Source organism: Sus scrofa, chromosome 17 (genome assembly GCF_000003025.6).
Source record: "Sus scrofa isolate TJ Tabasco breed Duroc chromosome 17, Sscrofa11.1, whole genome shotgun sequence".
NCBI classification, from domain to species: Eukaryota; Metazoa; Chordata; class Mammalia; order Artiodactyla; family Suidae; genus Sus; species Sus scrofa.
In genome coordinates this window covers 12,543,980-12,571,056 of record NC_010459.5, presented here as the reverse complement: position 1 = coordinate 12,571,056, position 27,077 = coordinate 12,543,980, and the positions used below count along the sequence as shown (strand labels likewise).

The 27,077-nt window shown below is 46.7% G+C and overlaps 1 protein-coding gene across 1 annotated transcript in view; it reads left to right on the top strand.

Annotated features, from left to right (window-relative positions):
- Positions 1 to 27,077, top strand: part of LOC100518097 (SH2 domain-containing protein 4A) — an 82,076-nt gene that overhangs the window by 17,470 nt on the left and 37,529 nt on the right. The window contains 3 exon segments of the mRNA XM_021077600.1: positions 4,203 to 4,362; positions 5,924 to 6,092; positions 24,178 to 24,258. Of these exon segments, the coding sequence (XP_020933259.1) occupies positions 4,203 to 4,362; positions 5,924 to 6,092; positions 24,178 to 24,258 (410 nt within the window).

Here is a 27,077-nt window from a genome sequence, read left to right as displayed (position 1 = left end):
TTTAGGTTTTCTGCTCATTTTTTGCTCAGGTTGTTTGGTTTTTTTTTTTTTTTTTGATATTGAGTTGTACAAGCTGTTTGTATATTTTGGAGATTAACCTCTTGTTTGTCACATCACTTGCAGATGTTTTCTCCCATTCTGTAGGTGGTCTTCTTGTTTTGTGGATGGTTTCCTTTGCTGTGCAAAAATTTATAAGTTTGATTAGGTCCCGTTTGTTTCTTTTACTTTTATTTCTTTTGCCTTGGGAGACCAATCTAAGAAACTGTTGTTACAATTTCAGAGAATGCTTTGCCTATGTTCTGTGCTAGGAGTTTTGTTTTGTTTTGTTTTTAGGCTGCACCTGCATCATATGGAAGTTCCCAGGCTAGGGGTTGACTCCGAGCTACAGCTGCCAGCCTACATCACAACCACAGCAATGCAGGATCCAAGCTGCACTGCGTCTGTGACCTATACCACAGCTCACAGCAACACCTACACCACAGCTCACAGCAACACTGGATCCTTTACCCATGAGTAAGGCCAGGGGTCGAACCCACATCCTCATGGTTACTAGTTGGATTCATTACCACTGAGCCACAACGGGAACTCCTCACCTAGTTTTATGGTGTCTGTCTTATAGCTGTGGACCCTTGCTTGGTCATTCAGACCAAGAATGTGCAGCTAATTCTTTCTGAGTGCTTGTCATGTGACAGGCCTGTGAGTTCAGATTCATCACCTCAGTTTTATCAGAGAGGGAGCTCAGGCTTGGAGAAATAAAGTGATGTATACATGGTCACATAAAGAGTTGGTAGAAGCACTGGGATTTGAGTACAACTTCCTGGCTTTATGCAATACAGGGCCTAAATTTACCTCCTTTAGCCTGATGTCTGGGTCCTCTGTCAGGTGGACCCCCTGTTCCTCCTGTGTGACTCTCAGCTCACATCCAGGTGACTTTTAAGAACTATTTCACTCTGGGGGAGATCAACAGTTCCTCATGGACCCTCGTTGATTCCCTTCTCTGGTCATTTTTTGGAGGGGGGTGCACCGTGGCATGCGAAAGTTCCCGGCCAGGGATTGAACCCTCGCCACAGCAGTGACAACCCCAGATCCTTAACCTGCTGAGCCACAAGGAAACTCCCATCTTCTCTGGTCTTTGTGTGCAGACTAAAGCTACCCCTATTTTGTATCTAAATTCCATATCCATCTTCCCAAACTGAACACAACATGTTCTCTGTTCTCCCAAAGCATCCTCCATCCTCTGAATCCTACTCGAACTCCATTGTGGTTACAGTGTATGTCCCCCTGCACCATCCCCTGGCACTGTAGCATCCCTCCCCAAGTTGCATTACATCTGCAACTGACTGGTTGTTCAATGCCCGCCTCCTCCAATAAGAATATGAGTCCCGAGAACAGGGCCTGGTCTGTCTCTATTCCAAGTATATCTGGGACATCTTTACAGGTCCTGGCGCCCAATAGATTCGCAGTGAAGTTCATTAAGTGAGTGACCTCACACCTTGCTCTTTCTCCCCAGGCTGTGGGTGACGTGCAGGAGGATGGCCATGTCAGTTGCATCCCAGGTCCCTGCAGCATCCCGCTGTGCGTGGTGCTAGCATTAGGAATGAACCCCGCAGAAGCCCTGCTGGCTTTCCTAGCATGACTGCCCTCCCTCTTCTGGGTTTAGGGAGCTGTGTGGCCCCCCTGAAGCCCCCGGAGCTGTCAGAGCAGAGACTCCTGTCAGTGCTGCTCCGTTTGATCTCCTTCCCTCTCCCCTCGTGCCCCCTGCCACCTGAGCCACCACGTCTTTATCTTCACCACCCCTCCTTCAGAAATGGCAGGACCCTGTTCTTCCCTCTGCTGCACCCCCACCCCCCCCACCCCGACCTTCTGTTTCTAAGGCTCTCCTGTGTTTACGGGGTTACTGTCCCCGCCCAGGGCCACGCCTTCCCCAGGAATTATGTCACCACCTGGCCATGCTCTGGGACACGCTTCAGGGACCTGAGTAGAGCTGCTGGGCCTCCTCCCTCCTGCCTCCCAGCCCTCAGCCACCTTTAGGTGTCCTCCTGCTTACGAAAGCATTGGAAGGGTGGGGGGTGAGGTGGGCAGAGTGAAAATACTCTGAGTTACTAGGGGTGGTAGTAAAGGGGGTGATGAGGTGTCCCCACTTCCTCCCCTTCCTCCTATCAGGCATTTCCTCCAAGGAGGCAGAGCTGACCCTCCAGCACATCTGCATCCAACTGTGCCCAGAACGTTTGGCTCTTGTCCTGGTGAGGGCCGTGACCACCCCACGTCACCCCCAAATGTGCTATTTAGAACACCATTATACCCCAGAACGTTTCCGTGGCCCTGAGGCGAGTGGAAGGTGCCAAAATAAAGAGCAGACCTGACTCTGAGCAGCCGCTTTTGAATGTGTCCTGAGGTAACCCTGGAAACCATCTTTTTCCTCTTTTTTTTTTTTTTTTTTTTTTTTTGTCTTTTTAGGCCTGCACCTGCAGCATATGGAAGTTCCCAGGCTAGGGGTCGAATCGGAGGTGTAGCTGCTGGCCACAGCCACAGCAATGCCAGAGCTGAGCCTCATCTGTGACCTACACCACAGCTCACAGCAACACCAGATCCTTTAACCCACTGGGCAAAGCCAGGGATCGAACCCACGTCCTCATAGATTCTATTTGGGTTCATTATCACTGAGCCACGATGGGAACTCTTGTGGAAACCATCTTCTACTTCCGATGACATGTCCATGGCCTGGCCTGCGTCCCAACCACTGCCCTGGGTCACATGCACACTCAGCATCACTGGCTGGGGTGGGTCCTCAGGCCCAGGCATCTTGATTAGGACTGGCTGTGGCCATAACAGCCCTGGTGGGTGCCTGCTGGGGCCTTCTGAGTTAGGACTGTCCCCGACCTCTCCTGGGAATGGCCCACCATCCCGGTTCCTGAGAACATGACCTTGGTGGCCGCATCTGATGAGCAGGAGCTAGAATGAATGCAACACAGCTCCTGAGACCAGTTGCAAACACCAGATTTCCAGTAGCTTCCCCACATCTCACACTCCAGGGTTCGAGTCTCCAGCTGTGTGGTAGTAAACAGCAGCAGAGGGATGGTGGCACCAGCTCCTCCTGAGTACCCATCCTGTGGGCAGGGGCCGGGGAACAAGCCGGCATAGCCCCTGCCTCCTTCCCACAGCCTCCCCTGCAGCAGATGTTAGTATTCTCATTTTGCAGACAAGGAAATTGAGGTTGAGGGAGGGTAAACCATTTGTCCAAGACACACAGCTAAGTGGCGGGGCCAGGATTCAAACTAAAGCCAGTCTAACTCTAAAGCACAGGCCTTTTACCCTTTAATGGTGTAGATAGTGGATATGCCAAGCTCTGGAACAGCTGGGTACAGGAACATTCTTTTTTTTTCAGGTCGCACCCACAGCGTATGGGAATTCCCAGGCTAGGGACTGACTTGGAGCTGCAGCTGCCGGCCTACACCACAGCAACACAGAATCCAAGCTGCATGTACAACCTACACCGCAGCTCATGGCAACGCCAGATCCTTAACCCACTGAGTGAGGCCAGGGATCGAACCTGCGTCCTCATGACTATTAGTTGGGTTCATTACTGCTGAGCCACAATGGGAACTCCTGATTCTTCACCTGTTGGCTCTGTTACCCTACAGGATAATGCAAACAACGCACGCTTTTTCCCATCTCACCATCCTGCCTTTCAAATTGGGCTTGTGCAAAAACCGTATCTATCATATTTTCTTATTTATTTATTTTGCTTTTTTTAGAGCCACACCTGTGACATATGGAAGTTCTCAGGCTAGGGGTTGAATTGGACCTGCAGCTGCCAGCCTACCCCCCAGTCATAGCAACAGCAGACCTGAGCCGAGTCTGTGACCTACACTGCAGCTCATGGCAACACCAGATCCTTAACTTACTGAGCAGAGCCTGGGATCAAACCTGCGTCCTCACAGATATGTGTCAGGTTTGTAACTCACTGAGCCACAACAGGAACTCCCATATCTGTCATATTTTAAAATAAGCATCCCTCAGCCACCGCCACATCCACCCTTGCTGTCGCCCCAGGATGCTGCTTGTTTTGAGCGGGCTGGAAGGCTTTGCCTCATCAGAATCCCCCCCGACACTCCCCAAGACCCTAAATGCCTTAAGGATGGGAAACCTAGTAACCCATGACTACAGATGTTTGTTCAGTCTGAATCCTGTTTTGCTTACAGACAACGGCAAATCCGTCCATTGGAAACTGGGAGCTGATAAGGAGGTCTGGGTGTGGGTGATGGGCGAGCACCATCTCGATAAGCCCTACGATGTGCTCTGCGAGGAGATTCTCGCCGAGCGGGCGCGGCTGAAAGCAGAGCAGGAGGCCGCAGAGCTCAGGTATGAGATCCGCTCCACGCAGCAGGGCCCCGTAGGGCTTGAGGCACGAGGGTGACCTCCCGTCTCTGGAACGCTCCTTTAGGTTGCCAGTGACTCCTTTCATTTTCACCATGCCACCACGTCGGCTGTTTCATTTCCCCACTTTGACGTGGACACGATCCCCCAGGGCCCCGGGCTACGCTGGAATTGTTCTGGAGCCTCACAGGCTGGAGGAGTGAGGGAGGCACAGGGACCCTCAGGCTTTAGGGCAGGCAGCTGAGCCAGTGGGCCCATGGGGGCTTGTCTGTGCCAGGCGCTGGGGGTCCAGAGAGGAACAGGGAGCAGAAACAGGCATGTGCACAGGCTGCTGTAGGTACTGTGTCTGAGGCCGAGCAGAGCGCTCTCTGAGCCCACCAGCGTGATGCACAGAATTGGCCCTAGAAAGATGAGTAGTTTTGCAGCTACAGCAGGTCAGGCAGGAAACCGCAGGCAGTCAAGACCCCTCAGATGTGAGTGTGGGCGATGCTTTGGCTGATAGTCACTTGCATGTTCAGGGTGCACATGGGCTGTGGTAGGAGAGGGGGCCTTGCTCTAAAGTGCCTTGAAAGCCAGAGTTAGAGGTTGGACCTAATTCTGGGGACAGTGAGGCTGTTCTGAGTGAAGAAGTGACACAATCGAGTGGAGATACAGGAAGGTAACTGGGGTGGAGCAGTGAGGCAGGGGGTGGGTCCCTTAGGCGGGGTGCCGGGGTGGCCTCACAAAGCCCCCTGAGTGTCGGCAGCCCTATGTGACTGGGGGAAATGGAAACAGACCGTTCCTTAGGGCTGTGACTTCACAACTGGAAGTGGACCTGTGGAGAGAAAGGAACTACTTGCTGCTGGTGACGAGAGCTTAGCTTTTGAGCTGGGAGCCGGGTTCCAGTCCTGGCTGCTGTGTGGCCGCAGATAAGTGATACCTTTTTTTTTTTTTTTAATTTTTTTAAGGGCCACACTGATGGCATACTAAGGCTCCCAGGCTATCAGTCAAGTCAGAGCTGCAGCTGCCAGCCTACACCACAGGCACAGCAACACCAGATCCGAGCCTCATCTGTGACCTGCCCCACAGCTCTCATGGCAAAATGGATCCTTAACCCACTGAGCGAGGCCAGAGATTGAACCCGCATCCTCATGGATACTAGTCGGGTTCGTTACCACTGAGCCACAACAGGAACTCCAGTGATACCTTTTTGAATCTCATAACAAGGCAAAGATAACAGCTTTCCCCACAGGGTTGCTATAGATTGTTAGTATCTTCTTTTTTTTTTTTTTTTTTTTTTTCCTGGCCATGGCATGCAGAAGTTCCCAGGCCAGGGATCGAACCCAAGCCACAGCAGTGACAATGCTGGATGCTTAACCACTAGGCCACCAGGGAACTCCTAAGTGAATATCTTTAAATACCTAGCGAAGGCCCTAGCATATCATCAGCACTCAGGAAATGGTACCCATTACTGTTTTTCACATAGTTTGAATGTAGACAGCAACTTTGGAAACACAGTCTTTGTTGAAGAATGTTTTTGATTAATTCCCTGTTTGTTTCTCTTCAGAACATCTCAGTCCAGAGAATCTACCGGCAGCTTGAAAACAAAGTCACAGGCCTTTGATGTGCAAGCACCAGGTGACAAGGAGAGTCGGGTGGGCAAGAAGGCGGCAGAGGAGGGGGGACAGGGGCAAGGCTGTGGGCCAGCTCCATCCCCCGAAGAGCAGAAAACTCCTGTGAGTCTTTCATGTCTGTAAACGTGGGAAATTTCCTGACTGGGGGAGATAAAGATATGGGGCCACTGTCAGGATTTTCAGCTGGCTTTTCCGGGGAAAATTCCTCCAAACTCAAAGGCCCTGCTCTTCATTCCTTATTGGGGCCTTGGGGAATGGCTCACCTACTCCTTCACAAACAACCTAAAGCACCCTTTTCACAGGAGAAGGTATGAAGAAAGAACGCTAGAAGTTAAATTGTGCATTTTAGGTGTTCCCGTTGTGGCTCAGTGGGTTAAGAACCCAACATCGTGTCTGTGAGAATGTGAGTTCAATCCCTAGCCTCACTCAGTGGGTTCAGGATCTGGCGTTGCTTTGGCTGTGGTGTAGGTCGGCAGCTGCAGCTCCATTTGGACCCCCTAGCCTGGGAACTTCCTTGTGCTGTAGGTGCGACCCTGAAAAAAAAATTTTACATTTTAAGACACATCCAGGGTTACTTTTACCTGTGATTTGCCCCCTGTAGCAGGTAGGCAGATTCTTTCTTGAAGGGCCAGATGGTGGGCCACAGAGCTTCTGGGCGGCCCTGGGGCGTTTGTCACAGGTGTGCATAGGTGAGCGGTGGCATGGCTGTGGCAGGTGGAACTTTACGTACTGGGCAGGTGGGGCCGGGGTTTGGCCCACAGGTTGTGGTTCGTGGGACCTGTTCTGTAGCACTGGCACCTCCGGAGTCTAGATTTTGTCCATATGAGTCTCCCTGTTTGTTGAGGACAAAGCAGCGATGCCTCTTGGCTTCATAGATTCTGCCTGTGACTGTGGAACAGTTGCTGCCTCAACACAACAGAATTTTCTACTCAGGACTGGAATGACTTCTCTTAGGTTTCAGGTGGCTTGAAAAGCTCACACATAATTTGCTGCTTGGATTATGGTTCAGAAGCGTAATAAAACTATATTATGAAGTATTTCTTCTAAGAATTTAATTGCCCTGAGAGCTAACGGGGGATTTGCAGCCATGTGCCTTCCATTAGTTCTCTGGTTCTGTGACACTGTGTGAGCTCCTTGCCTCTTAAAGAATGTTAAGCGGGGGTACTGTTATATATGTGTGTATAAAGATAGACAGACAGTCATATAGATAAACATATAGATATTGTGGTGAAGATAAATAGATAGATAAATAGGTAGACACATAGATACATAGATAGTCATACCGATATACAGATAGATAGATTATAGGTAGATGGTAAGTAAATAGAAATAGTAGATGGATAAATAGATAAACATATAGATATACAGATAGATAGATAAGTAGGTAGAGAGGTGGTAAGTAGACAGGTAGCCAGATAGATAAATAGAAGGTAGATAGGTAGATGATTGGTAGATGGATAGAGAGATGATAGATGATAGATGAGTAAACATAGATATAGAGATAGATTATAGATAGGTGGATAGAGAGATGATAAGTAGATAGGCACGTGGGTAGGTAGATAGATAATAGGTGGATAGATAGGTAGAATAGATAGCTAATAGGTAGATAGATGACAGGTGGATATATAGAGATGATAAATTGATAGGTAGGCAGATAGATGATAGATAGTAGATAAATAGGTGGAGTAGACAGATAATAGGTAGGTAACAGGTGGATAGATAGGTAGAATAGATAGGTTATAGGTAGATGGATGAGAGATAGATAGAAAGATACAGACATTGAGGAGAAGATTCCCAAGATAGATCACTTTACTCATTCGGTGAACAAGTACCCGTTAGGTGCCAGGATGGAGCCTATGATGCAGGAGTGAAAATAGAATCACTGTTGTCATGAACTTTATAACCGAGAAAGCAGGGAGCAACTTCACATAAAATATCATTTCAAAGGGTAACGGCGCTCCGAGGAACTGGGTGTGTCGGTGCCTCCCTTACCCTAGGACATTAGCGTCACAGGAGTGTGCAGAATAGCTCTGCAGGGGTCTTGGAACAGGAGATGACTTCAGAGGGAGACTGGGCCTGGCGATTCCTGCAGAGGGACAGCTGGGCAGGGCTTGGTGGCTGGGGACAGGGCAGCTTATGTGCAGAGGGAGGAAGTGATGGGGTGAGGGGCTGGGTAGGGCCAGACAGGACAGGGTCTTAGGGGTGACCTCTGTGTTCTGACTCATTTTGCAAGAACAACTAGAAATTGTCAATGATTTTTGAGCAGATATTCATAATTTGAAAGGAAGTGATCATTTATGCATGAGAGTAGGTGAAGGAGTGAGGTTTCTGTCACAACCCAGGTTTTTAAGGAGAGAGGTTTCCTGGGAGAGTTAGGGTGTCATCAGCATAAATAGAAACCAGCAGCTGGAGGGGATACTGGATTCAAAGAAGGCAAGTCTGGTTTAGAGGTATCAAGGATTTCTCTTGGGGGTTCCCACTGTGACTCAGTGGTAATGAACCCAACTAGTATCTCTGAGGATGTGGGTTTGATTCCTGACTATGCTCAGCTGTGGTGTGGGTCTCAGACTCGGCTTGGATCCTTCGTTTCTGTGGCTGGCAGCTGCAGCTCTGATTTGACCCCTACCCTGGGAAATTTCATATGCCATGGGTGTGGCCCTAAAAACAACAACAACAAGAAATATCAAGGATTTCTCATGCCCCTGAAGGTAGTAATGTAGAGGTAAGCTGGTTTTCTGCACAATGATAAAGTACACACAGTTTGACTTAGAGTTTGCAAAGCTTCTTCTCATGTTTTTATTTCACTTTACAACACAATGTAAGTATAATTTTTGTCGTTACAGATGAAGTAGTTTAGGTTCAAAGAGATTGATTTGCCCCCAAATCTCAGAAAGTCCTCACTTTGGTATGTCTGCTTTAATTTCCGTTCCTACCATAACTTGGAGGCACTTAAACTAGGTTCATCGTCTTCTCCAGATCTGCTCCTTAGACAAGAAAGAACTCTGGTGAGAACCAAGACAAGAGCTTTGGGAATCATGTGATGCATGTTTCCAAAATGCAATCCAGATTTGCACTCTGAAGATTTTCATGTTTCTGCCATAATCTAGCCATGGTATCTAAAAGAATATTGTCATGTCTTTATTTTTTTTAATTTTAATTTTAATTTTTTTGCTTTTGAGGGCTGCACCTGAGGCATACGGAAGTTCCCAGGCTAGGGGTCGAATCAGGGCCGCAGCTGCCAGCCTACACCACAGCCACAGCAACATGGGATCCAAGCCGTGTCTGCGACCTACACCCCAGCTCATGGCAATGCCGGATCCTCAACCCCCTGAGCGAGGCTAAGGATCAGACCCACACCCTCATGGATACCAGTGGGATTTACCACTGCTGAGCCATGACAGAAACTCTCTGTCATGTCTTTCAAATGTCATTGTCTATACAAGGCCTAAAATTTATTATAAAAAGAAATATCATAAGTTCCCACTGTGGCACAGTGGTTAAGGATCTAGTTTTGCTGCAGCTGTTGTGTCGGTTGCAGTTGCAGCTCGGATTTGATCCCTGACCTGAGAACTTCCATATGCCATAGGGCAGCCAAAAAAGAAAAAAATCATCAAGCAGTTTTTGTTGAAGTTGGCGATCATAATACTTATCTCAATAGCCATGGATGAATTTAAAGAGCAATCAATTTTCCAGAATTATAAAAAAAAAAAACCTTGAAGGGAAATCAGCTCTAGGTTTCCTAAAGTAAAATGGTCTTGGCTTTATAATGAGTTTTCATATGACAGATCATCACCAGAAAACCTGCCCTATATTCTAATAAAGTTCTGTAGACCTGAGCCTGAAAGCACTCCTCACTGGTCTGGTCTAATATCTCCAAAAGGCTATGGAAAATAGATGCAATTTAAATTCAACCCAAATGTTGATGTGCCTTCAGCATGCCGAAGTGCTTGTGTAAGAGTTAGTTACTTGTGAAAGGTGGTACTTCCCATTAACAGTGGCCCCTTGTATTTTACTAGGGTGTGAGAATGGACTGGATTTTTGCATTCATGTCAGCCAGTGTCTTTTCGGCTCTGCTCTGATTGTCTTATGAAAGGCAATCAAGGCAAACATGTAGTCTGGGACCTGCTTGGGTCTAGGTAGGACTTGGGGCAAATCCCACAGTGATTCCTACATTTTACCCACTAATAATTTCGAATGAGATGAAGTCAGCTTCAAAGAATCCAAGGTCAGATTTCCCACTGTAGCTCCGCGATAATGAACCCAACTAGTATCCATGAGGATGTGGGTTCAATCCCTGGCCTCACTCAGTGGATTAAGGCTCCAGCATTGCCATGAACTGTGGTGTAGGTGGCAGGCCTACACAGATCCCACGTTGCTGTGGCTGTGGTGTAGGCCAACTGCTGCAAGTCTGATTTGACTCCTAGCCTGGGAACTTCCATATGCTGCAGATGCAGCCCTAAAAAGAGAGAGAGAAAGAAAAGAATACCTCCTTTGTGGAGTTCCCGCTGTGGTACGATGGGATTGGTGGCATCTCTTGAGCACTGGGATGCAGGTTCGATCCCTAGCCTGGCATAGTGGGTTAAAGGATCTGGTGTTGCTGCAGCTGCAGCATAGGTTGCAACTGCAACTCAGATTCAGTCTCTGGCTTGGGAACTCCATATGCCACAAGGCAACCAAAAAATAAAAATAAAAACCTGCCTTATTTTATCACCTTTTTTTGGGTAAAAATTACATGAGCTAGTATATTTGGAAATGTCTGGAAAACTGCAAATCCCAGCACAAATCCAAGGGGTGATCTTTCCTGGAAACACCTGACACCTTGCCGCATCCAAGGGACAGAGTCATATAGCCAGGCTGCACAGTGAGGCTGATGGAGGTGAATTGGTCCTTCCCTGAGCCAGTGTGTATCAGGGGCTCAATCCATGTGATGGTGGGTGTCACGGGGCCACAAGGGAGGCTCCCGACCAGGCCTTGGTCTCTCAGGAGTTAGAGAAAGAAGGGACGCCTCGGAAAGCACTGCAGCATGACAGGACACAATCAAGTTCTGGGTGTGAAGCAGCCGGGCTGGTTAGTGGGAGGCCAGATGGGAGCAGTATGAGGCCTGGGGGGGAGGAATCCGCCGCCAGCATCCTGCCCAGCAGAATGTCAGTGGGAAGAGGGTGAAAAGCATCATATTAGGGCTCCTGGGGCAGCCTGACGGCAGGAGGGCTTTGGCAGGTAAGGCCCATGTGGGAAGGAGTTGAGAGGCCGAGTTATGGAGGAGGAATCAGGCTTGTCCGGTGTTGGTCTTCTGTTGCTGCCCTAGCAAATTACCATAAGTGTTAATGGCCTAAAATAAAACCTGGTTATTATCTCACAGCTCCCTGGGTGGGAACTCTAACCTGGCGTGGCTAAACTAAGTCTTCTGTTTAGGGTCTCAGGAGGCAGAAATTAAAGTGCTGGCCAAGGAAGGGATCTGATCTGGAAGTTTCCATTCTCATTCAAATCATTGGCGAGTGAGCCGCTTAGAGCTGGTTTCTCTGAGGACCAGTCAGCCTGGGGGGACAGTCCTGGGCCTTCTTGTGCTGCCAGCATGGCCCCTAGGAATGGCAGGGGGAGTCTATCTCTTGCTTAGAGTTGAGAGAGATGTTGACATTCTAGAGACTTTACCTATGCTGCTGCATCTCTCAGACTCCAGATGGAGAAAGGTCTTTGCTTTTAAGGGTTCCTGTGATTCGACAGGGCCCACGGGTAGGTAATCCGGGATGGGCACCCGGTTTGAAGGTCCATAGCTGGTAATGAACATGGGCACAGTTCCTTTTCCTATGTAACAACACACAGCCACACATCCCAGGGATGAGGGTGTAGACATTTGGGGGCCATTCTGCCTCCCATATCCCTGCAGGTGGTGGGCTCAGCAGTACAAACCTGACCTCCCTTATCCAAACCCCTGCGCCAGACGTGTTTCAGATTGTCTGAAAGAAATGCTGTGTATACGCTGTTTAGTATATAGTGTCCCCAGCAAGTAATCAGTTACTATAAATAGCCTCATGCACGTTCAAGGCAGCTTTCTCCTCCATGTAAGTTATGTATGTTTAGAGTTTCTTGGATTTCAAAATTGTTAATAAGGGACTGTGGACTTGTGATAGGTTTTTCTTTTTCTCTCTTTCTTTTTCTTTTTTTTTTTTTTTGGCTAATGAGAGCAAGCAAGCATGGGTAAATGCAGTCAGAGAGAGCCAGGTTTTCATTCTCATATGTATCTGTAAGAGTTCATTTTCCTTATCATGAGATTTCCTTATTTTCTTACTTAAGAGGCTTTTTTTTTTTTTTTTAAACAAATGAATCACCAAAAGCAAGGCTGCCCAGTGAAGTCCGAGATCCCTTGAAACCATGCAGCGGACACAGTGGAAGACTTCTAGTTTGCGAGTGAAGGTTTCCATCCTTCATGACTTGTGACTCTCGACCCAGGTCCTATAAGGAATCAGTTCCCTCCACAAGATAGGGATTAAATCAGCAGCATTGTTTCTTTACAAAGGAAGTCGAGAAAATGTATGAGGATGCTTCCCTAATATCATCTGAGGAAGCTGCAAGAACGTCCCTTGAAGTCTGTCAGTTGTAAGATGCTTTCCTTACCATGAGCCCAGCCGTGGTCCTTCTCATTTTTCAGATGAGGAGGTGGAGGCAGAAGGAGGCTGAGCAGCTTGTACCATCCGAGGATGAGACAGAAAGGATGCCTGGATTAGAGTGTATGGTTTTCCCTTCTGAAAGCGGCTGCCCTCACAAAATACTTGCCCCCTCATTGTTTTTGGCAGTAGCGATGGCTCTTGGGAAACTCAGAAAGGATGTCCTGGTTAATATTCAGTGAGAGTGTTGTGGTTCTCAGTGGATCACAGCGAACACTCTGTGTTGCTGGGGGCCTGTCCCTGAGCTGGGGGTGACGGTAAATAGCAGGATTTTGCTGTCACCCAGCCAGGTTTTGAGACAGGCAGCTTAGAAAGCAGATGTCATTTCCAGGCAGAGACAAGGCTGTTGGGGCATTAATAGGAGCCAGACAAAATGACAGGAGACGCGCCTAAGGAGCAGACGCCCCTCTCCGGGTGGAATTTAGGCAAGAACTAGGGGTGCCCCACAGCTGAGCAGAGATTCCCGAGGGACGCTCTGTGCAGGCAGCCCTCTGATCATGGTCAATGTTTTTCCCCTTCCTGCAGGAGGGTTTGGGAGGGACTAGAACAGGACTGAGTGTGGTCGGGGGAATGGGGATGGGGATGCAGATTCAAAGAGAAGCCCTCATGTGTCTCTGCTTCAGGTGACTTGTAGACTGGGGACTCAGTTGTCAATAGACTGTCCTTGCCCCAAAGGGGACCTTGAATAAAATTAGCTGCTCATTTTAGACTTGATTTCTAGAGAATTCCTTGTTGTTTTTACAAAAGTAGCCTTCAGATTGGACACAGTGCAAAATAGGAGATTTAAAAAAATAGAATGCAAACATCTAGAATTCAAACCATTCCCAAAAAACAAAAAACAAAAAACAAAAAACCAGAAATAAAAAAACAGACATCGAAGCTGGCAGATTAAAAATCTTTGGGCAAGAGTCTTCCCTCATAGTCACATCCTATTTATTTTTTTACTTTTTAGGGCTCACCTGTGGCATATGGAAATTCCCAGGCTAGGGGTCAAATTGGAGCTGCAGCTGCCAGCCTACACCACAGCCAAAGCAACACGGGATCTGAGATGCATTTGCTACCTACACCACAGCTCACAACAACGCTGGATCCTTAACCCACTGAGGAGGCCAGGGATCAAACGGGAATCCTCATGGATACTAGTTTGGCCCATTACTGCTGAGCCACAGTGGGAACTTCCAGTCACATCCTCTTTGACCAGATGGAGTTAGAGATGAGATCTCCTGCCTCTCCCCACCTATGTGCATACATACTTCCAACACTGCCCCAAGGCTCTGGTACCTGCTTGTACATCTGTCACTTCCCTCTAACAACTGATAACAAAAACATGCCACTGAAAATGTGCTTTTTGATTGTAAAGTAGGTGTTGCAACTCTGGTGGCTTCTAGTTGTATTTTTAGACGTTCTAACTCTTAGCATTACATTCCCTTACATCAAGGGCAGTGAAGGTGCACCTGTAAAATGATCTCCTGGCTTCCACTTAGGTTCTCCTCCTTCCACACCCCCTCACCCCTTCCAGACCACGGGGAAGCTCACTGTCCACTCCCTAATCAGCAGTTCTCTAAACCAGGCTTTGGTTGTTTGCCTTCATAAAGGAGAGATTCACAAGCAAAATATGGAGATCAGACCACATAGGGGTGCATGTATCTTTTTCAATGAAAGTTTTGTCCCAATATATGCCCAGAAGTAGGATTGGTGGGTCATATGGTAGTTCTATATTTAGTTTTCTGAGGTATTTCCATACTGTTTTCCATAGTGGTTGTATCAGTTTACCTTTCCGCCAAGAGATGAGACCACTTTAAAAGAATGAAAAAAAATATGCTTGATTGTTACTTTGGACCTTTATTCATCTCTAGGTGCTACTTTGTGGCAACCAAAGTTTCCAGTTCTATGTGGCATAGGCTTTCTTTTTTTCATTTTTTCATTTTCTTTTTTTTCATTATTTTGCAAGGTTGTGATAATTGCTGCTGCTCAACAAAGTGATTTAGTGATACAGGCATTCACGTCCCTTCTCTTTCAGATTCTTTTCCCACATAGATTATCAGAGAATCTTGGGTAGAGTTCCTTGTGCTGTACAGCAGGTCCCCATGCTGGGGGGTGGGGGTGGACTGGGGGTTTGGGATTGGCATTTGCACACTGTGGTGTATGGAATGACTGGCCAAGGGAGACCTTCTGTGTGGTGCAGGCTTTCTGTTGAGAGTCAGAAACAGTATGAGAGCACAGCTCCTTAGATGACTTCATCTTGGTAAGTAGGCGGGGTGGAGAGGCCTGCCCCTCCCCTCAGGGCAGATGCCCAGCACCTGGGTGTGGCAGAGCGGCTGTGGAGCCACTGGCTCTTGTCTGAAGATAGCCCTGTTACTAATCCCCAAGAGGAACTAGGGGCCACTGCAGATAGGATGGGAAAATGCATTCCTGAAATGCAAGCTGGAATTTTTTTTTTTTTTTTTTTTTTTTTTTTTTTTTTTTTTGCTTTTTAGGGCTGCACCTGCGGCATATGGAAGTTCCCAGCCTAGGGTTCAAATCAGAGCTACAGCTGCCAGCCTACACCACAGCCACAGGAACTCAGGATCCAAGCTGCGTCTGCGACCTCCGCCGCAGCTCATGGCAACACCGGATCCTTAACCCACTGAGCAAGGCCAGGGCTCAAACCTGTATCCTCATGGATTCTAGTCAGGTTCATTACTGCTGAGCCACAACGGGGAACTCTGCAAGCTGGAATTTTGAGGATGGAATTGAATGTGGAGAGAAAAGAGGCAAAACCCTAAACCAGGAACCTTATATTCCCTTCTAGGAGGAAGCATTTCAGTATTATTTTTGTGAGAGGTAAAGTATTGAATATACCAGGTAAAAACAGATGAGGAATTAACTCTGCTCATTTTATTAATTCAGAGTAGAGTCATAATCGGACAACTATATAGTTACCCAAGTAGTTTTCATGTAACTGTAATAAAATTTCATGGTAATTTGTTAAGATAAAATTTTATAGAAGAATCAGAGTTCCCATTGTGGCTCAGCAGGTGTGGCAGTGAAGAGAAAAAAATTTATATAAAAATCACAAAATCCTTAGCCCTTAAAAGCCATTAGCTGTTGCATTTTTTGGCCATACCCACAGCTTGTGGAAGTTCCTGGGCCAGGGATTGAACTGGTGCCACAGCAACAACCTGAGCCACAGCAGTGACAATGCCAGATTTTTAACCCACTGAGCCATCAGGGAACTCCTAGCTGTTGCAATTCAAGGAGTGATATCTTAGGGAGTTCCCCTCATGGCTCAGTGGAAACGAATCTGACTAGAATTCGTGAGGTCACAGGTTCGATCCCTGGCCTCGCCCAGTGGGTTAAGGATCCAGTGTTGCCATGAGCTGTGGTGTAGGTTGGATCCAGTGTTGCTGTGGCTATGGTGTAGGCCAGCTGCTACAGCTCCGATTTGACTCCTAGCCTAGGAACCTCCATAGGCCATGGGAGCATAAAATTTAAAAAATAAAATAAATAAAATATTTTTATGTATTTAACTTAAAAGACAAAAATTTAAAAAATAAAAGCATATAAATAAAGAGTGATATGTTATATTAAAAGCTTAATATAAAGTGAATTACGAAAGAGGAGAACAGTTCTAGTCTTGAGGGTTGTACGTTATGAAGTGGGTAACACAACATCGTTTTGCATGATGCAAGTGATGTTGGCAATGATTCAGTTATCTGATTCACTGGGAGCAATGCATTGGAAAGAAAAATACGGAACCCGGAGTTGTGAATGCAGGGTCCTGTTGGCCTCTCTGGGGTTCAGTTTCCTGGTCTACAAAATGGAAGTTTCAGTAGCTACCTATCACTGGATTGGATGTGAGAATTAGATAAAATAACATATATGAAGGTGTTTAGTCAGGTATTAGGCATGATATAAATTCTATATTCTAATATCATTTAGTGTTAGGTTCCTGTTTTCTGTTACGTCAAGACTTCCCACATCAACCACGTTTTTAAGGCTCTTTGACTATATCCTTCTCCCTCACGTTTGACAATTGTTTCTCTTGGTCCTCTCCTTCGGGGACCATGTATCAGGTGTCTCCCTGGTGAGAATGTAAAAGCAGCCTCTGAAACTCTTTCACATCTGAAACCCTTTGCTCTAACAACCCTTATCGGTTCTGAGTATTGTATGTCCTGAGGGTGTTAGTGACCTGTTCGGCTGTTTGCACACTGCCTGGAGGAGTTGTGGGGAAGGTGTGATGCAAGGGGACAGGTGTTCATCCGGCAGGACAGCTCCATGCTCTGCTCTGCTCAAAATAAACCCAGACACTAAAGACAATGCATTATTTAAAGATGTGTTGGGAGTTCCTGTTGTGGCTCAGCGGATTAAGAACGTGACTAGTAGCCATGAGGATGTGGGTTCATTCCCTGGCCTTGCTCAGTGGGTTAAGGAGCCACTTAACCGGCTCATTGCTGTGAGCTGTGGTGTAGGTGGCAGACGTGGCTTGGATCTGGTGTTGCTGTGGCTGTGGCATAGGCTGGCAGTTGCAGCTCTGATTGGACCCCAGCCTGGGAACTTCCATATGCCGTGGGTTCAGCCCTAAAAAGACTAAAATAAAATAAAGTAAAATTAAATTAAATTAAAAAATAAATAAAATGATGTGTCATAAAATTACACATCATGTTAGAGTCCGCTGCATTTTCAAGTCAGGCTCTCCAGAAGTCTCTGTGCATAGATTTTGCTAAGAACAATGTTAGAGAAATGGGGCAAAGATTCCCTGGAGTCCATTGTCTTGATTCATGTTTCTGTAACATCTCTCCACAGGGACCATGCACCATATTTTCAACAGGAAAATCAATTGTCCCATTTTCATCTTGTTAGTCTGGAAAGTAGCTCCACTTTTTCTATGTTATTATTCTTGGGAAATAGCTCCACTTTCTCTATGTTATTATTCTTGGTAACTTTATCAAAGCACAGTTTCATGAGAGTTCCCTGGTGGCTAATGGGTTAAGGATCCAGTGTTGTCACTGCTGTGGCTTCGGTCACTGCTGTGGTACACATTCATTCCCTGGACTGGGAACTTCCACATGCCTCTAGGGCTGCCCAAAAAAGCATAGTTTCATTATCCTGCCTCTCTCACTATTTTAGAAAGGGAAAAAAAAAAAATCTGGATCCCAGTTTGCTCAAAAGCTTACCGTTACAGTCATCATTGGGAAATAACCCCCTACCCTCAACCCCTTTTTTCATGGCCGTACCCACGACAAATGGAAATTCCCAGTCCAGGGACTAAATCTGAGCTTGCAACTGCAACCTACGATGCTGTGCCAATGCCAGATCCTTTAACCCACTGTGCCAGGCCAGGAATTGAAACTGCACCTCCACAACAACCCAGGCCGTTGCAGTCAGATTCTTAACTCATTGCGCCACAGCAGGAACTCCAGGGAAATTCCCATTTTATTTAAACTGGCTGGGAGAAGGATGATCTAACTATTCCAGCGACCTGGTTAGCAAAATGGGTGTACAGACCACTGGTTTTTGGAGAATTTGCATTCAGTCTCTCTTATTAGTATTAAAACTAGACTGAATACTTCTTTTAAAATTTTTAGTGGAATATCGTTGACTTACAAATTTACATTAGTTTCAAGTGTACACCAAGGTAAATCAGCTATGCATATACATATATCCATTCCTTTTCAGAGTCTTTTCCCATGGAGGTTATTACAGAGTATTGAGTAGATTACCCTGTGCTGTACAGTAGGTCCTTACTACCCGTCTATTTTATATATAGTAGTGTGCATGGAAAGTGTTCTTGAATTTAGAGTGTGTTCATTCATTCACCAATTATTTATTGAGGTCCTACCCAGTCACTGTTCTCTTTGCTGAGGTTCCAGTTAACAGGGAATTAATTAAGCTGAAATGGTCTTTGCCCTCATGGAGGCTTTTATTCTGACCATCGGTTTAGTAAGGAATACCATGCAACTGAAGCAGTGTAAGAACAGGATGAGCGAATACTTAACCTAGCAATTTGTTTTCAAATGTAAGCTCTTGATCTTAGCCTCTTAATTCATCTTTTTCTTCTTCACCATAAAAAAAAATTGAGTGCTAAAAATATTGTGTTTATTGGAGCTTTTGGATTTAATTTGAAATTAAAGGCTCTGGACATTTGTTTGATTGCACAGTCCTACTTTTAAACAGAGTGAATATTAGGTTAGAAGAGAGAATGAATCACTTTTCAAATCACTTTAAAAAGTGAATATGGTCAGAATAATCCTTGTACACATATAGTCTCTGGAGGAAATACAGTTTGTCACCATGTTGCTAGTAGAGTCTTTTGTTAACCCACTGCTTATGTAGATTTGAATTGCCATCCTTCTAAATTCAATGATAATTTATATATGATACATAACATACTTATATATATTGTAGTATAAATATGTTTTATATATCAATATATACATATACACGTATGTGTGTGTGTCTAAATCCTTTGTCAGTATGGAGGGGCTGCACTTCTAAACTGACTGAAGTCTGCGCTGAGCAGACATGTGACCATTCTGACTTGGTGTCTGCAGGAAGTCTGTAGCTTCTGATGTCATTGACTTCCAAGTTTTCCCTTTATTTTTTGGAGCTTTTGCATAAATATTCTACAGCAGTTTTTATTTTTATTTACTTAGTGAGTTAGTTTTTCCTTTTACGGCTGCAGCTGCGGCATATGGAAGTTCCTAGGCTAGGGGTTGAATCAGAGCTGCAGCTGCTGGTCTACATCATAGCCATAGCAATGGAAACACCGGATCCAAGCCACATCTGCAACTTACACCACAGCTCGCAGCAATACCAGATCCTTAACCCCCTGAGCAAGGCCAGGGATTGAACATGAGTCCTCAAGAAATGTCAGGTTCTTAACCTGCTGAGCCACAGTGGGAACTCCCTGCAGTTTTTATTTTGAACTAAAGCAAAAAGGAAGCAGATACAATTGCTTTAACTCTACCTGTAGAGTTTGAGCAGCTGCAGAAGTGTCTGTTGAAGAGATGGGAGGGGACTGCCATGGCTTCCGTGCAGGTGTTCTCTCTGGAACACCCCGCAGAAGGAGCAGGCCATAGTCATGGAGAGGGTGTGGCTTTAGTCTCTGCTTTCCTACCTATGAACAGGTTGCCTTACCTTTTTGACAAAGAGATAATACTTGCTCTGACACCCTTGTGGTGTTGATCAAAGGTCAAATGGTATATGAAAGTGCTTTGTTGGCAGGTTAGGTGAGTAGTTTTCCAGCCTTTCTGGTGTTACAAGTTGGAATAAGTAAAGCGTATGTTCCCTGGAACAAAGCTGTGCGTGGCAGCTTTGGAGAGGCTATGACACCCTCTCCAAGATGCCTCTTCACCTTTAAGCTGGGGACATTCCTGGGGTTTCCCTGTGCTGTTGGCATCATGGATCACTACTTCTGAGCCACCATCTAGCTGTTTTCTAGTAAAGAACATCTCTTGGCTCACACTACCTTCAGGCTATGACCTTGTACTTGATGTGTTTCATGGATTTGTAAACAGGCAAGTGTATCTGAGTGAACCTGCTCTACACAAGTCTTTTTTTCCCCTTCTTTTTAAGGCCACACCTGCGACACACAGAAGTTCCCAGGCTAGGGTACAAATCAGAGCTGCAGCTGCTGGCCTATGCCACAGCCACAGCAACACCAGATCTGAGCGGAATCTGCAACCTGCGTTGCAACTGGTGGTAATACTGGATCCTCAACCCACTGAGCGAGGCCAGGGAGCGAACCTTCATCCTCATGGACACTATGTTGGGTTTTTATTTTTTTTTTTTGTCTTTTTGTCTTTGTCTTTGTTGTTGTTGTTGTTGTTGCTATTTCTTGGGCGGCTCCCGCGGCATATGGAGGTTCCCAGGCTAGGGGTTGAATCGGAGCTGTAGCCAACGGCCTACGCCAGAGCCACAGCAACGCGGGATCTGAGCCGTGTCTGCAACCTACACCACAGCTCACGGCAACGCCGGATCGTTAACCCACTGAGCAAGGGCAGGGACCGAACCCGCAACCACATGGTTCCTAGTCGGATTCGTTGACCACTGCGCCACAACGGGAACTCCTTTTTTTTAATTTTTTTTGTCTTTTTGTCTTTGTTGTTGTTGTTGTTGTTGTTGTTGCTATTTCTTGGGTATGTTGGGTTTTTAACCAGCTGAGCCACAACGTGAACTCCCTGCACAAGTCTTGATTAATGTCACATTATTTTAATGCTTTGGGATAAGAACGAATCTTTGTAAATGTGTCTCTTAGTGTGTATGAATCGTTTTAGACATATGGAAGGATTTGAATAGAGCATTGATCTCTGGGGTGGTTGTTAAACTAATCAATTATTTATGCTAGAACTCTTCTACTCAAGAACCAACTTGTGAGCTTTCGTGCAATGAAAACAAACCTAAAACTTCAAAGAAAGGATGCCATCTCTGACTGGCACCAGTAGGTGGCGGTAATGGTCACAGAGGTCCCTTAGTTTGGGCATCAGGTCCTTCTCATTGTCTGATTCCTGTGTCTGTGCTCACATTTGAGTTATATTTAGAATATCAATAACTGCGTAGTATCTGACAAGTGCAGAAGCAGTGAGCCTGTTGAAAATGCCATAAGAAAGGGCACACGACAATGATAGGAAAAATTCAGAGAGTAATTTTTGAAAAAGCAAGTGGTGGAGTTCCTGTTGTGGCTCAGTGGGTTAAGGACACAATGTTGTGTGGATGTGGGTTGGATGCTGGCCTCGCTTAATGGGTTAAGGATCTGACGTTGTTGCAAGGTCGCAGGTACAGCTCAGATCTGGCGTTGCTATGGCTATGGCACAGCTGGCAGCTGTGGTTCTGATTTAGCCCCTTGCCTGCACTTCCACATGCTGCAGGTGCAGCCGGTAAAAAGAAAAAAAAATTAAAAAATGAAAAAGGAAGTGGTGAGAAAATGTTATGTGTGTCCATGAGATGGATAGGTCAATGGAAGGGCTAACTCTAAAGAACAAAGAATAACCATAGAGTATGTTTTAGGTGTTGTGCCCATGTAGATGACAACAGTTGGCAAGAGATGGGCGAAAGTGTTTGACAAAGTAGACCATGTTCCAGAATATATGGGTTAGAAGACACATGTTTGTAGCCTGACGCTAATTCAGGAAACAACTAAGAGCTTTTCAAGGGTTTAAGGCTGGAATTCCCGCCATGGCTCAGCAGTAATGAATCCAACTAGTATCCATGAGGATGTGATTTAGATCTCTGCCCTCGTCCCTCAGTGGGTTAAGGATCCGGTGTTGCCATGAGCTGTGGTATAGGTCACAGACATGGCTTGGATCCCGAGTGGCTGTAGCGTAGGTGGCAGCTACAGCTCGATTCGACCCCTAGCCTGGGAACTTGCATGTACCCAGAGATGTGGCCCTAAAAAAAAAAAAAAAAAAAGAAAGACACACACACACACAAAGTCTGATCATGGGGGAGGTGCTGCTGACAAAAAGAGCTTAGCTTGGTCCTAAGCTCTGCTGGTGGCAAAGGCCCAGGTCCCTCTGCAGCAAACCCATGGGGAGGCGGGGGCTGCAGCGCCATCTGCAGCATCTGAGGAGCTTTCAGCAGAACACAGTTACCTGCCACTTTGTCAACATAGATGACACTGATCCTTTTTGCAAAATGGTGCCTCTCAGATCTGACATCATTGAGGGAAGGGAGAGAGAGCCTGTTTTTAAAGCTCACACTTCTTCTGGTGGAAATGTATTCGGAGGCCACACACCGAAGCCCTTCAAAGCCATGTTGGACTTTTGAACAGACTTGGCACAACCTGTAGGAAGAGCTCCACTCTGCTCACAAACAGAGGAGTTGGTTACTGTATTGTTTTGTCTTAGATGCATAGCAGCTACATATCCTTTTATAATATTAAAATAAGGGGAAAATGAGACAGAATATGGCAGGTAACAGTGGTGAAACCTATAAGATTCGTGACTTTGCCAAGTAACAGGTATAAGGAATCCTTACACCTGGAGTTCCTGTCGTGGCTCAGTGGTCAGCAAACCCGACTAGTATCCATGAGGACACGGGGCGGGTTCAATTCCTGGCCTCACTCAGTGGGTTAAGGGTCCAGTATTGCCTTGAGCTGTGCTGCAGGTCGAAGATGAGGCTTAGATCCTCCATTGTTGTGGCTGTGGTGTAGGCTGGCAGCTACAGCTCCAATTTGACCTCTAGCCTGGGAACCTCCATATGCTGCAGGTGCAGCCCTGGAGGTTCCAAAAACAACAACAACAACAACAAAAAGAAATCCTTAGACCTCATTTTCCTGTCCTTACACTGTTGGCATAGTGTGGTTTTTTTAAATGCAAAAATCATAAACTCTGGCACGGGCCAGCTGCATGGTGTCAGCGAGCCTCTGAGGTTTGGTTTCTTTTTTCTTTTTCTTTTTATGGCTCTGATGGACCTGTAAGCAAGTCACTTTCTCTTTTTCTTAAAATTTATGTGGACAGGACGAAAGGTGGTCATTTTATGCTTAATACGAGCCTCTCTTGTGAGCTTTTAAATGTTTCTTTGTGGTCTAAAACTATCATTTAATTTGGATACTCCCCTACTGCTGTTTTCTTTTCTTTTTTTTTTTTAGGGCTGCACCCACGGCATATGGAAGTTCCCAGGCTAGGGGTCCAATCAGAGTTGCAAATGCCGCCTGTGCAACAGCCACAGCAACGCAGGATCTGAGCCACATTTGTGACCTATACTGCAGCTCACGGCAACACTGGATCCTTTAACCCGCTGAGCGAGGCCAGGGATCAAACCTGCATCCTCACAGGGACTATATCGGGTTCTTAACCCACTGAGCTGCAGTGGAAATTCTGAGAATCAGTGTCTTCTGGAAATAGGCGTGTTGCCTGTCCATCAGTGAGCTTGTGGAGAATGCAGGTAATACTCACTAAGGCCCAGACATAGAGCCTGTTCCTAACAGGCTCCTTGGACCAGCAGCCATCAGTGGAATCAGCACTAACCGGACTCCCATAATCAAAAAAAGACCTCAGGAGTTCCCCTTGTGGCTCAGCAGTTAATGAACTCAAACCCGACTAGGATCCATGGGAGCACAGGTTCGATCACTGGCCTTACTCAGTGGGTTGAGGGTCCAGCGTTGCCGTGAGCTGTTGTGTAGGTCACAGACTCGGCTTCGATCCTGCATTGCTGTGGCTGTGGTGTAGGCTGGCAGCCACAGCTCTGATTTGACCCCTAGTCTGGAAACTTCCATGTGCAACAGGTGTGGCCCCCAAAAAGAAGAAAAAGAGAAAGAGGAAGAAGAGAATTGAAATTAAAGAGTGATGTCGATGCTTAAGGTCATCCCAGGGGTCCTGGGAACAGGACACGTGCAGACCCCCAGCTCCCAGCTCCTGGGCAGGAATTCACGCGTTTGCCGTGTCCTCAGGATTGGCTCAGGGACCCCACATGCTGGTGGGAAGCTTGGCTGGATCCAGGTGTGGGGATGGGGACAGCTTAAAGGGAACGTTAACACAAAGTAAGCACCAACATCTGAAATCACATTGCAGCTCTAAATGGCATAAAATGTGTTTCATTTCTAGTCACCCTCCAGTTCCTCAAGAAATATTCAACAAATGTTGGCAGATTCCATCAGTCGGATGAAGGAATATGGATTTCTCCAGGTAAAAGCCCACAATCCATCTCCGGGGGCTAAATGCATGGCCGTTTCCAGTAATGTTTCAGAGATTGGTTTATTAGTCTCACAAGTGAAACCCAGCGGTGGAATGTGAGCTCTGTCTTCGAAAGGCTTGTGAACGTGGCTGTTCATCTTTACCTGTTTATCTAGAGCTGGAAGGGTCTCGAGTATCATGGAAAGGACAGATGCCAAGGCCTATCTGCTCAGCTCCTCCCTGAAGATCTGAAGCAGAGACAGTGCCTGGGCTGCTGCGCATGCTGAGGGAGCCCGATTCCAGAGAGAGATAGATGAAGCATGAAACTTGGCAAAAATTGGAGTTCCCATTGTGGCTTAGTGGGTTAGGAACCCAACATAGTGTCCATGAGGATGTGGGTTTGATCCCTGGCCTCGTTCCATGGGTTAAGGACCCGGCATTGCCAAGAGCTGCAGTGTGGGTTGCAGATGTGGCTCAGATCTGGCATGGCTGTGGCATAAGCCGGCAGCTGCAGCTCCAATTCAGTACCTAGCCTGGGAATTTCTAAATGCTGCAGTTGTGGCCATAGAAAAAAAAAAAAAAGGAAGAAAGAAAGAAAGAGAGAAAGAAAGAAGAAACTTGGCAGAAATAGTGAATTCAGATTAAGTGCCTGGGTGCCCACTGTTTTCTGGGCCTGTCCCTTTGTGATGCGTGGGGCCTCCCACAGGGCCTACACATCACAAAGGGATTCCAGGGCCTCCCAAGCCTGGAATCTCCTGGTCTATCCAGATAGAGCCTCTCACTCCCTCATCCTGCTGCATTTCTCTATCCACTGCTCACAGTAACTGTGGCAGAGACTGGAGACCGCTTAGGGTTTGAGCAACAGAAGGTCTGAAAAAGTGGAGTAAGAGATGAAGCTGTAAAAAGAAGGTTCTGGTGGCCGCAGGCTGGGATGGAGGCTATGCTGGACGCAGCCCGGGTTCCTGTGGACGGTGTGACCGACTCCTTGACTCCTCTGTAGGGCTGACCTGAGCTGGAGAGCTAGCAGGTCTGAGACTTAAATTGGGGGAAGTTTGGTGGTATGGGCCTGGTGTCCTCCTGCTGATGGAATATGTGCCTCTTTCTAAAATATCAGCAATAGAGTCTCTAAAGGAACTTTCCAGTAACACTACCCTGATGCCATTATGTCATTTTTTAGTTTGTTTGTTTTTTTAGGTCCATACCTGTGTGGAAGTTCCCAGGCTAGGGGTCTAATCAGAGTTGCAGCTGCCAGCCTACACCACAGCCACAGCAACACCAGATCCAAGCTGCGTCTGTGACCTACACCACAGCTCATGGCAACATCAGATGGATCCTTAACCCACTGAGTGAGGCCAGGGATCGAGCCTGCATCCTCATGGATGCTAGTTGGGTTCATAACCCACTGAGGCACAGCAGGAACTCCCTGGCATTACGTTGTTGTAAGTGAGGACAGGTGAGGACAGAAGATCTGGTTGTTCCTCCAGATAGCTTGTGTTGGGTCCCTCCTGTGTGCCAGGCTCTGCTGTGGGTGCTGGCGACACAGTAACAAAGCAAAGTCTTTGGGCGCCGTATAATGGGGAAACAGATGATCAGTCTGTGTGACGTCAGGCAGTCCTAAGAGCCCTGGAGGAAAAAGGTGCAGGATTGAGGAACTGAGAATGTGCAGAGAGTGGGAGCTGGGTTGGTTTTATTTTTTTCATTTTTAAAGTTTTTTTGAAGTATAGTTGATTTTACAGAAATGTTATGATAATTTCTGCTGCACAACAAAGTGATTCAGTGATACATGTACACACATCCACTCTTTTCCAGATTCTTTTCCCATATAGATTATCACAGAATATTGGGTAGAGTTCCCTGTGCTCTAGAGCAGATCCCTGTTGGCCAAGCATTCTGTATACCTCAGTGTGCATATGCCAGTCCCAAACCCCCAGTCCATCCCTCCCACCCCCCACCACCTGTCTTCTCTGGAGAGTTGGTTTTTATAGCGGTGGCCAGAGAGGGGTGCTATGAGAAGGCGATATTGGGGCGGGGGGAGAAGGCAGTATTGGAGCAGAGATCTGAAGAATCAGGGAGAGGTGACGGGGGAAAGTATGTTCCAGGCAGAGGGAACAGCACATATGAGGGCACAGAGGCAGGAGCTCTTGGACCTGGTGGAGGAGGCACAGAAGTCAGTAAATGTGGTGAGGGGCTGAGGAGGGAAGTGGAGGGGAGCGTTTGGTTTTTTATAATATTGAGAAAAGGGAGGGGCTTAGCTCTAGGTAGGGAAAGAATGTAAGAAAAAAAAAGGCTGAGCCACCCTGGCCCTGGGCATCTGGACCAGTGTCCAGCTTGGCCCCACTGACCCTCTGCTCCCCGGCCTTCACCAGAATTTTCCCACCCTGAATAGCAGAACACTTCTAAAGAGGAAATGATGGTTTTCTATGTAGAGAAAGCAAAGAGCAACTAGTAAAGATTTTTCTAAAAGTAAATTTTGTGGAGGAATCCTTAGCGAAATGGGACAAATCCTGGCGCGTTTCAGCCACTTTGAATAAGAATGGCAGCCAGGGCCAGATCTCATCTGCTATTACTCTGTGAAACTCAGTAATTTTGTCGCCTTTTCTCACTATGCCCACAGGGCAGATGAACAAGTCATGGAACTTACCAAACACAGCGCTCTCAGACAGTGGGGCATCGTCTCAGCAACCAGTACCCGCCTGAATGGTTATTTACGTCATGTGGTTCCTTAAGGAGACTCACTTTGTAAACTCCTTGCTTTTCCTAAGCAACAGTATCCACAATAGCATTGTTGAACTTGATAACCATATTTCTTCTAATCATTTAAAATCATTTAA